The following is an 11,992-nucleotide window of genomic DNA, read 5'->3' on the forward strand; positions in this document are numbered from 1 at the left end:
TATATATATTGTTTATTCTTCTTAAAGGAATAGTACACCCAAAACATGATTAGCCTTCATTTTCTACTCACCCCCATGCTGAACAACACTCTGGAGTACTTTTTTGATATCTCAAATGCATCTGGAGATCTGGGAGGCTTCTTGCTGTCTGCTGACATTCAAATAATGGAGGTCTATGGCGCCCGAGGCAGAAAGGTCCATAAAAGTCCACAAAAAAACGTGTCAATATTCCTCCATACTGCTCGTCCAATGTATTCCAAGTGTCCTGAGTGGGTAGCATCCAGAATTTACTCGAAACGAAGTCATTTAGAATGTTTTTAGAGCATAAACAGTAGTGTATAGGATTTCCTGAAAGCGCGCACGTGCGCGCTCATGACGCTACGGAAGCCGGCAGACCAAACCAGCGCATTCAGCTCGGCAAAGAACTCATGCTCTTCCTCAACGCTGAAGTCCTCAGACATTTTTCTTTCGTTGTTTCTTTCTTTGCACAGGTAAACAGCACATTTCTTCTTCTACGCTTGCATTATTGGCAGAGCAGACGCTGAATGTGCACTTTCATCTGGTTTGGTCTGCCAGCTTCCGTAGCGTCATGAACGCGCCAACGCGTGCTTTCAGGAAATCCTATACACTACTGTTTATGCTCTAAAAACATTCTAAATGACTTCGTTTCGAGTAAATTCTAGATGCTACCCACTCAGGACACTTGGAATACATTGGACGAGCAGTATGGAGGAATATTGACACGTTTTTTTGTGGACTTTTATGGACCTTTCTGTCTCGGGCACCATAGACCTCCATTATTTGAATGTCAGCAGACAGCAAGAAGCCTCCCAGATCTCCAGATGCATTTGAGATATCAAAAAAGTACTCCAGAGTGTTGTTCAGCATGGGGGTGAGTAGAAAATGAAGGCTAATCATGTTTTGGGTGTACTATTCCTTTAATGCACCTTTTTCCTCCTTGTTTGCACCTTCTTTAACTACTATGCCAATATGTGACGAGTGAATTTCTCCACTGTGAGATCAATAAAGCTCATCTAATCTAATCTAAATAGTTTTCCTATACAGTAGTTTTTCTTTCTGTGTTTCCTGCTTAGCAACAGGTAATAATATATACCTGTGCAGTTGCTAACCTACCTTCTCTCGTTGAAGCAGGAGTTTCTTGGCTTTCTCCTCTGCAGCACTCTGCTCTTTCCTTTTGGGCCCTTCCACCTGTTTTACCATCACACCATCAGGTTTCTTCTCCTCCTCCATCATGGAGCTTTTAGATTCTCCTCCTCTGAATTTAGGAACAAGAGGAGCAATGTAGTTCCCGACAAGAGCGGAATATGACAAGTACTGTCCCAAACTCTTCTTGGAGGGTGGGGTGACTGAGGCGGAGGGTTCATCTTTCTGAGACACAGGTACGAGGTCGGTTGGTCGCTGAGGAGGGTTGTTGTCGACGCCATCGTCTTTCTTGTCCTGAGTCTTTGCGAAGCTGCCAAAGTAAGAGTTGATGTGATGAGACAGGTAGCTGTAGGTCTCGTCCAGGTTGGCTGAAAGGGTACTGGGATGGAATAGCCCTGGAGATTCTTTGGAAGTTGTGGTTTTGTTCCCAATGTTATTCGGAGGTGCTGGGAGCTCCTCCGGCTTCTTAGTAGAACTAGGTCTGACGGCGGGGGAAATACGTTTCAGCTTTTTATTGGGAACAGGGGCGAGGGCAGGAGTGACGGCCAACTGAGCAGAAGCAGCGAGAGGAGTGGGGGTAGGGGTCTTTGTGGATGCAGTGGGAGAATGAGTGGGGGTGATTGTCTTTTCCTCAGCAGATTCAACACTGACCTGGGATTGTTTCTGTGCCTTTGGTTTGAGGCGAGAGATTTTGGACAGGAGTTCTGTTTGTGTCCCACTCACAGCTTTAGAAACTGTGTCCAAGGTACTCCTGACTCGAGACATTTGCTGTCCCAGACCTGCAGACCACCTGGACGTTGAAGTATTCAAACATGGAGAGCTGGTATGAAGCCCCAGCCTCTGCCTAACCTGGATTGCTTTGAAAAGCCAGCCCCTCCTGCCCTTAAGCTTCAGATGATGGAAGTGCCTCAAGCTGAGGTAGCCAGTAGGATGTTGGCCATTGATCCTACAGTGAAAGGATCCAAACCAGAGCAGAAACCCCGCAGACCTCCGACAATGAGTCTGGCACATTAAAGATGCTCTGTCTATTCTCACCAAGATATTTGGAGCCCATCTATGGTTCATGTTGTGTCAGAGGATGAAGATGGACACCATCTGCAGGTTCTGTCATTTACCTGTTAATTAATACAGGAAAACAGCGCTTTAAGTTTTACATAATAAAAACAAAAGGAACGAAAATAATAATAGGATTTAACAGAAAACAGTGTTAAAGCATTAGTTTCATCAGTAAAAATATATCCAAGCTAAAGCGGTGAACAGTTGGACATCAGTGACTAGCTTAGCGCAGCTTGCTAGTTCCATTAAGGCCTTTTAGGCATAAAAACTCCTACCTGCCTTCTTATGTTGTCGTCTCAGTTTGGTAAAACATCCCAAAATAATGTCATTATGTCGGCCTATTTCGATTGGAGTCAACACTAAACTATAAACACCTCCCCCGGAGACGATATAGCTCCGGATAACTTCCAGAATGACGACAGGCTGACTGTCTAAAGAAAAACAACACCCACGTGGGGCTCTATCCGCTTCCCTATTGGCTGGCTAAACTTGGCCCATAAATCGAATGCGCTGATTGGTTGAGAAAATTCTCTTTAATATATAGCTTTTGAGAGGCGGCTGAGTGGAGGAAGCGATTTAAACCTTACAACTAAATGTAAATTCAGTGATTAATCCCAGAGAATATTATTCATCATGTTCTAGTAACTCATCATAATAAAAATATATACACAGCTATTTATTTAGTAACGAACGTTTGGGATTTTATATGTAACAAATTGAGTTATGGTTACTATTTAAGTTTAATTGATAACTTTTCACACATTCTTACAACATACTGAGGCAAGTAGCTTTGCATCTGAAAAAAACTATTTCAAAGAAAATACTAACTACTAAACCCTAAAACTGATAAAGGATGTATAAGCAGGATTCTGGGAAAGAAATTTACCTTGGAGGAAACATTAGAAACTACAAAACTTTATTGCATACTCATGTAAAAAAAAAAAAAAAAAAAATTCACTGAACAAAACGATGCTATCCATGCATGTGTTAACAATGACATTTATAAATAATTATGTGAAGTACTGTGCAAAATTAGTAAACAAAAGCTCCGGTCTTCATGAATTCATCACCTATTGTCCCTTTAATCCAATCATCTTCAGTTTATTACTGCTTCTTTCAGCCTAATGAAACTTTGCTTTCTCACACAGTCCACACGTCTTTACTATTACTGTTCCAGATGATTTGTGTGAAAAGAAATGTTCTAACTTGTTGTTGTCTTATTTTAAACGTGTCTATTTGGTATTGTATAAATAATAATGTTCATATATTTTTGTTTAATTTTTTTTTAAATAACAACAATAATAATTGTTGGTGCACTATTTAATTTGCGTTGAAATTCTTGTCATGACTCTTTAAAATGTTTCAAAATTAACGAGTCAAATAGAATCAAGAAAAAATTATATAATCTATGTATAAAAAATAATATAATCTCTGTACTTAAAAAATAATAACATTATAATAAAGAATAATATTATTAGGACTTATAGCTAACTGCTGAAATATGAAAATATTATTATTTTTGCTCAAATTACATGTTATTATTTCAATATGCCAAGCATTTGTATAAAATAGATTTTATTTTCCTTGAGTTCAGTGTGTGATTTTTATCGATAAAAAATGGAATCAGTTAAAAATCATTTGTAGAAGTAGTAATTATTTTCACTGTCAAAAAAATGTATAGAACTTAATTAAATCATTGTAATTAAATAATTAATATTATATATATTTATATATATAAATAAACATTGATAATAAAATTAAATTGTCATAAAGTTAATGTATTCAACTGGGTCAGTTGAATGGTAAATTATCATGGCAACGACCACTAGAGGGCGCGGAAGGACAGAATCAATGTTTCTGAGCGGGGGTTTAAAAACTATCGAGAAAAAAGACAAATTCCTTATAAAAACAATACGTAAAGAATCAGAGGCTGAAATTATGAATATTATATTATATTTTCGGGGATATAACAGTAATTTTTTACGATATTTATAAGACTAGATACTACAACATAAAGTACGTGTTAGCCCATACCAGTAGGTGGGGGTTTTACACCCCATATGATGTTGCCAAACGCCAAAAGCCCATGAAGAAGAAAGAGGGAAAAAAAACCGGGTTTTCACGATTCCTACTTTTAGTGGCATAATAATATATTTGCATCATGATGATGGATTGCGTTGGTTAAATTGTTAAAGATTTTGTGAACGAGGACGCCAGTGGATTACCAAAAGGTTATACAAATCCTAAAAGCTTACTATTAAGAGTCTAATAGATGATGTTAGCAGTTAAGCTAGGAAAGACCGAATAGCATCATCATGACGGAATCGTTTTGAAGTTTTTGTTTGTTTAACGTGTGTTACTTTTCCTCGACTTTTATCTGGAAATACGTTTTCCCGTTATTATGATAAACTGTTTTCTAATAGATAAAAAATCTATTGTTTTGTTGTCCTGCTACCTTACTAGCTTAAATGTGCTCTTGTTACGATAATGTTATTACGTTGTTTTTCTTGTTAAGTGCAGGGAGCAGTGCGGCCATGGCAGCTGTCCAGTCTGTCCTGCTGTTTGCAGTGTGCGTCCTCATGATAACAGAGCTGATTGTCGCTAAGAAGGACTACTATGATATCCTGGGAGTGTCCAGAGGTGCAACAGAGCGCCAGATAAAGAAGGCTTTCCACAGGCTTGCAATGAAATTCCACCCCGATAAAAACAAGAATCCAGATGCTGAAGTGAGATTCAGAGAGATTGCTGAAGGTAAGCAATTTCTGAAGCGAGACCTACATAAAAAATGTATGATTTAGCGTTTTCCTTTACATCAGGTATGCACAAACAATGCATTTTGTTTTGTTGTCTTTTATTATAACAGGCCATGATGTACAGGCTCATAAAGTTATCACCCTTTTTTATTTTGAAATCACAAAATTGACTCTGTTCTATTTGCGCATATTTTGAAGCTGAATAATAAGGATATGTGATTTAAAATCTTTATACAAAAAAAAAAAAAATTCCTTCACCTAATGCTGAAATTGGGATCTGTTAATTATCTTGTACAACTTCATGGTATTGGTAAAAAAATGGGAGTAATGTTGTGATAAAAACTGGAAATTATGAATCTATTTTAGATTTATTCCTAACAACCTTTGCTATGAATTGCAGAACTAAAAGAAAACTTTCTTTAATAAGATGCTAATGTCTCAAAGTAATTCATGATTTAATTAATAATGCAGAGAAACCACACAGCCTTTTACTTTAGAGCAAAATCATGTCGTACTATATTTTGAGGAAAGCTCAGTGTTTACACCTTGAAGCTTTCTCTCTCTGGTTCTTTTCCGGAGAAGAAAACTCTTTCATGTTTATGTATTAAATAGAACTGAAACAATTAATCAAATTACTCATCATATTGATTTAAAAAAATAATATTCAACTAATTTAGTGATTGATTAATCATTAAGTGGAGTAAAGAGTCTCTAAAATATGCCTTTAGCTGATAGAGCGAATACTTAGAGCAGTAATTATATCAAATTGTAAAAAAAATATATATATATATACAGGTGCTGGTCATAAAATTAGAATATCATGAAAAAGTAGATTGATTTCAGTAATTCCATTTAAAAAGTGAAACTTGTATATTATATTCATACATTACATACAAACTCATATATTTCAGATGTTTATTTTGTTTAATTTTGATGATTACAAATGACAACAAATGAAAATCTCAAATTCATCATATCAGAAAATTAGAATATTGTGAAAAGGTTCAAAATTGATGGCCCCTGGTGCCACACTCTAATCAGCTAATTAACTCAAACCACCTGCAAAAGCCTTTAAATGGTCTTTCAGTCTAGTTCTATAGGCTACACAATCATGGGGAAGACTGCTGACTTGACAGTTGTCCAAAAGACGACCATCGACACCTTGCACAAGGAGGGCAAGACACAAAAGGTCATCGCTAAAGAGGCTGGCTGTTCACAGAGCTCAGTGTCCAAGCACATTAATAGAGAGGCGAAGGGAAGGAAAAGATGTGGTCAAAAAAAGTGTACAAGCAAGAGAGATAACCGCACCCTGGAGAGGATTGTGAAACAAAACCCATTCAAAAATGTGGGGGAGATTCACAAAGAGTGGACTGCAGCTGGAGTGAGTGCTTCAAGAACCACCACACACAGACGTATGAAAGACATGGGTTTCTGCTGTCGCATTCCTTGTGTCAAGCCACTCTTGAACCACAGACAGCGTCAGAAGCGTCTTGCCTGGGCTAAAGAGAAAAAGGACTGGACTGCTGGTGAGTGGTCCAAAGTCATGTTCTCTGATGAAAGTAAATTTTGCATTTCCTTTGGAAATCAAGGTCCCAGAGTCTGGAGGAAAAGAAGAGAGGCACTTCATCCACGTTGCTTGAAGTCCAGTGTAAAGTTTCCACAGTCAGTGATGGTTTGGGGTGCCATGTCATCTGCTGGTGTTGGTCCATTGTGTTTTCTGAGGTCCAGGGTCAACGCAGCCACATACCAGGAAGTTTTAGAGCACTTCATGCTTCCTGCAGCTGACCAACTTTTTGGAGATGCAGATTTCATTTTCCAACAGGACTTGGCACCTGCACACAGTGCCAAAGCTACCAGTACCTGGTTGAAGGACCATGGTATCCCTGTTCTTAATTGGCCAGCAAACTCTCCTGACCTTAACCCCATAGAAAATCTATGGGGTATTGTGAAGAAGAAGATGCAATACACCAGACCCAACAATTCAGAAGAGCTAAAAGCCACTATTAGAGCAACCTGGGCTATCATAACACCTGAGCAGTGCCACAGACTGATCGACTCCATGCCACGCCGCATTGCTGCAGTAATACAGGCCAAAGGAGGCCCAACTAAATACTGAGTGCTGTACATGCTCATACTTTTCATGTTCATACTTTTCAGTTGGCCAACATTTCTATAAATCCTTTGTTTTTATTGGTCTTCAGTAATATTCTAATTTTCTGATATGATGAATTTGAGATTTTCATTTGTCATTTGTAATCATCAAAATTAAACAAAATAAACATCTGAAATATATGAGTTTGTATGTAATGTATGAATATAATATACAAGTTTCACTTTTTAAATGGAATTACTGAAATCAATCTACTTTTTCATGATATTCTAATTTTATGACCAGCACCTGTATATATATATATATATATATATAAATACGGAAGAGGATTAGGGCCACTGAAAAAAAAAAAAAAAGTTAACAGATTTTTTTTTTTTTTTATTTCAGTATAGTATGGGAAAAAAGTCAGAATTCTGACTTTTTTCTCAGAATTCTGACTTTAATTTCAGAATTCTGACTTTTTTCTCAGAATTCCGACTTTAATCTCAGAATTCTGACTGAATTCTGACAATAAAAAAAAAGTCAGAATTCTGAGAAAAAAAAGTCAGAATTCTGAGGAAAAAAAGTCAGAATTCTGAGAAAAAAGTCAGAATTCTGAAATTAAAGGCAGAATTCTGAGAAAAAAGTCAGAATTCTGACTTTTTTTATTGTCAGAATTCTGAGATTAAAGTCAGAATTCTAAGAAAAAAGTAAGAATTCTAAGAAAAAAGTCAGAATTCTGAGAAAAAAGTCAGAATTCTGAGATTAAAGTCAGAATTCTGACTTTTTTCCGATGTTAAACTGAAATAAAATTTAAAAATCAGTTAACTTTTTTTTTGTTTTTTAGTGGCCCTAATCCTCTTCCGTATATAAACATTTTGCATTTAAGATTAAAAGTTTTCGTCTGTCAGTATCCTCTATCCAGAACTCCTCAAGTGGAAAAGTTTGAGTTTCACCTGGTTTAATTTAGAGAAAAGTCTTCTTTAAAGAATCTTTGGCTATGCTGTTAATAATCAATCAATTGAAAGAAAAAAAAAGCGAGATAAAAAAAAAAAGCAAGCAAAATAATTCTTTGTTTTAGCCCTATTATTAAATAACGATGACACATGACAATAGATTTTGACAGAAATTGTAATCTTACTCACACCAGAGAAGTTTCTCGGGGTTACAGAAGGCAGCGTTTAACCAACAGGTCACACATCTAGTGAAGTGGCCACGATTCACAGTTAGAGGAGCTGTTAAATCATTAACGATTGTTTTAATCTTTGTTTTACGGCATTGAATCCTACATGAAATAAAGAAAAATAAGTTGAGTAATTTAGAGAAATTATGTTTCAAAATGTTCTTCTATACTGCAGATATGTGATACTGATTTAATTATGAAATAATACTGCAACAGAAATAACACTTTTTACATTTTTACTGAATTATTTTTACCATTAACCTCAGTAATTTTCTATTCCAGTAAATTTTTATTTCCCCTTGTTTTGCAATATCCTGCTTGGCTAAGTGTTTATGTTTCTGATTTGTGTTGTTTTAATACTACTGGGTAGAAATGTAATGTTGGTCTAATTTATTCCACTGTCAGAGGCTTTTTCTTGGATGGGCAGTACCAAAACTAAATTTGTCTTTTGGGAGAAGTGAATTGAATTAAATGTAATAAAATTTGCCAAATACAGTTTATAATCCTGTTAGTATTACAGAAGCATGATGTCCTCTCTAGTAATCTAGATTTCCTCGTCCTCTTTGACTAAATCGTCTCTCTGTGTTTGCAGCTTATGAGGTTTTGTCCGACGAGGGCAGAAGAAGAAAATACGATCAGTTTGGTGACAACGCATACTTCACTGGGGAGACGCAAAAACCTGGAAGCCACCAGCCTTTCACCTTCAACTTCGATGACATGTTTAAGGACTTTAACATCTACAGCCAAAACAGACATTCTCGCCACAGAAGACACTTTGAAGAACACTCCAGGTCCCACAACAGAAACAAGAGACACTTCCAGGGTGGCTTCGGGGCTGGGATGCTCGACGACATGTTTGACGACATGGATCGAATGTTTACTTTTGATAGACATAGCAAACAGACTGAGGGCAGGTTTCACGGTGCGACGAAGCAACACTGCCGAACTGTAACACAGCGCAGAGGAAACATGGTGACCACTTACACAGACTGCACTGCATCCTAAAGGGATTTCTAGCTTAAAACAACACAAGAAAACTACAGAAATCTGCATTGTCAGGATTATTGAGAAGAACGTAGTTTGCAAGCAAACAATGACTTTAGAGAGCATTCCTCTAAATTGAAATAAGCTTTATTGTAATTGAATGTTAGGGAGTTATAATTTCTCTTTATATAAGCTGAAAGCCATTTTTTTTTTCTTTTTTTTTTACTTGTTGCTCATTAACAGTCATAAATTCATAGGTCACATCACAATTTACAAACATTTGAAGAATTAGTTTAGGGTTTTCTGATGAAAGCAGGGATCACAGTAACCTAGCATCCTCTGCATCTTTGTTTCAATGTTTGTTCTCCACTGTTCTGAAACACTCCTAGGCTGTATGATGATGGTGTCCTTTCTTTTCAAATGTTTGTGGTCAACCCACTACCGGAGCACTTTTTGCAAAGTTATTAGACTATCTGTTAAACAGAAAAAACTAGTATCATAGATATATGTGTGTTTGTGTTAGATTTTAGAACACAATGCACTCTAAAAATAAGTGCTGGAGTACTAGACAACAGGAATTCATGCCTGACGTTCTTTAAAAAAAGCCTCTTCTATTATCTTTGTGATTCACAGAGGTTTTGAAACATTGAATATGAATTCCAGTGGCTTTCTTTTGGAGCTCTTGATTATAAGCTATACAGCTGAACTGACTTAACAAACACTAGCTAATAAACCCACAGGGGTCTGGTAAGCTTCACCTGTAGGTTATGTTGGTGCTTATATCTCTGATTGTTTCAACTTCTACTGTGCCACTGTGTTGGATATGTTTTCCATATTTTACCTTGTAAAATATTAAAAGGCACTTTAAGTAAATTGTAACAAAAAAAGTTGTAATTGTTTATTAAAGACTGAAAATATGCAGATTGTATTAGAGGTGGGAGATGTGGACTTCATTAAGTCAGTTAATTCCATTACATCATTAATTTAAAAAATGAAACTCATATCCTATAGATTTATTACACATTTGGTGGACTTCCAGCTACTTAACTAGACTTCAGCTCCTTAGACAAATGTGGCTTAGAAGAATACTGAGTTTATACCATCTGCAAGTAGGGTTTGCCATTAAAAGGTCAATCATGGCTGCCAGTTTAAAGTTAAATGTGATAGCAGAAGATATACAAGCAACAGGCAGAACCACAGATTGAGAGGATTATGAAACATTCCCATGTTTGGGGGAAATCCACAAGGTGTGGACCAGTTGGAGATGGTGCTTCTGGATCTGCCTCACAGTAATGTCAAGGATATGAAAGAAGCTTTAACTGGGACCTTCCTTATGTTAAAGTGGTAGACCCAAGGTCTGGTGTTCAATAATGGATACTCAAAAAGAAGGCATAATGATGCAAAAAAAACATACAAAGCAGGTAGTTCTCACCACTCTCCAACACTCCCAACTATGTTTTATTCCAGTCTGTAAATCTCATGCATTAGGTCTTTCTGTCTGAACCCTTGTGTTGGCATTTGGAACAGCGCTATAACTTTACTACAGGCATCCCCAAAGTCGGTCCTCGAGGGCCGCTGTCCTGCAGATTTTAGAGGTTTCTCTGATTTAGCTCAGCTGATTCTGATGACTGCAGTTCAGCAAAAGCTGTGCTGGACAGGGAAACCTCTAAAACCTGCAGAACTGTGGCCCTCGAGGAACGACTTTGGGGATGCCTGCTTTACTAGTAATGATATTCAAACAAGTAAAAAAAAAAACGAGTATGAGATGCACAACGTATATGGTGTTAGACCTTTTTAAACCTTATTGCACCAGTCAAATTTGTAAAACTGGGCTAATATTTACCAATATGTTTTGCTATATGGTTGATGATTTTGTTCCGGGAGAATAAGGAAAACAGGGTAGAATGTGGGTTGTTTTTTAGTTTTTTTGGTGATGTTACAATGATTGCATGCAGCAAATAATTGTAGGTGTTTAACTGAAGCTGGGAAGTAATGTCAGCATTATGGTTGGTTTTACATGCTGTATAGTATTGAACCTAATAGCAATATTAATACTAAAACTCAGTGATGGCTTAGATCTTTCTATTGCTCTATCCCTAAAAATACGATATAAGTACTTATGATATAACACAGAGTGCAGAGTGAGGAACTGTAGTTCAAAGTCCTCTTCAGATGAAAGTAAATGTGCATTTAATTAAAAAATCAGGGTCCCAGGGAATAAAAGAGACCTATATGTTCAGGACTAAAAGTGAATGGTGGTCTAGTTTGAAGATGATACACTGATGACTGAGGAAGCCATGTCACCTGCTCCATTTTGCTTTTCATCCAGTCCAAAATTAATGAAAGTTTCCCCAGTTAGAGGGCTTCAGGCTTCCCTCTGTTGGCAAGATTTGTTAAGATCCTGATTTCAAATTATACTGACTTTAATGAACATGGAATGATCTATTTAATTTCCCCACGCACATACTCAGGGTCACGTGACCCTCATCTAGTGACTATCGGTGGACGATGAGAGACCAGGTCAGGTCCTTACATTAAACAGAAAAGCCGTATTTTCTAACACTTCATTACAGCCAGAGGTTAATGTTGCACTGATGCATCATTATAGATGTACAGTAATGTGTGCAAAAGGAGCCCATGCCAATTACTAAGCACATATACTATATGCTATGTGGACGTACTTCTTAGTTAATAATTTTGTATGTAGATTATTTTATTTGCGTTATTCAATCTAATAAAAATCTGTACAAAAAAAAAAAAAAA

At 36.8% G+C, this 11,992-nt stretch overlaps 2 protein-coding genes across 4 annotated transcripts in view; one reads left to right on the plus strand and one right to left on the minus strand.

Moving 5' to 3' along the window:
- LOC119799133 (calcium-independent phospholipase A2-gamma-like) overlaps window positions 1-2,658 on the minus strand; it is a 48,103-nt gene extending 45,445 nt beyond the window's left edge. Inside the window, exons 1-2 of one of the 3 annotated variants that reach the window (XM_038308913.1) lie at window positions 2,500-2,658; window positions 1,135-2,279 (exon numbers count right to left, since the gene is read on the minus strand). In XM_038308913.1, coding sequence (XP_038164841.1) covers window positions 1,135-2,229 — 1,095 coding nt within the window. In that variant the 5' untranslated portion in view covers window positions 2,230-2,279; window positions 2,500-2,658. Of the gene's footprint in view, window positions 1-1,134; window positions 2,280-2,495 lie in introns of those variants that run through there. The other 2 variants (XM_038308912.1, XM_038308914.1) reach the window with 2 other exon arrangements.
- A 1,626-nt stretch (window positions 2,659-4,284) lies between these two features.
- Window positions 4,285-10,157, plus strand: dnajb9a (DnaJ heat shock protein family (Hsp40) member B9a). The gene is made up of 3 exons (XM_038308850.1): window positions 4,285-4,451; window positions 4,741-4,971; window positions 8,838-10,157. The coding sequence occupies exons 2-3, from the start codon at window positions 4,755-4,757 to the stop codon at window positions 9,248-9,250; spliced, it is 630 nt and encodes a 209-aa protein (XP_038164778.1). The 5' UTR covers window positions 4,285-4,451; window positions 4,741-4,754; the 3' UTR covers window positions 9,251-10,157.
- Window positions 10,158-11,992: the final 1,835 nt, after the last annotated feature.

This window comes from Cyprinodon tularosa, unplaced genomic scaffold (assembly GCF_016077235.1).
Source record: "Cyprinodon tularosa strain WSP-4 unplaced genomic scaffold, ASM1607723v1 ctg65, whole genome shotgun sequence".
Lineage (NCBI taxonomy): Eukaryota > Metazoa > Chordata > Actinopteri > Cyprinodontiformes > Cyprinodontidae > Cyprinodon > Cyprinodon tularosa.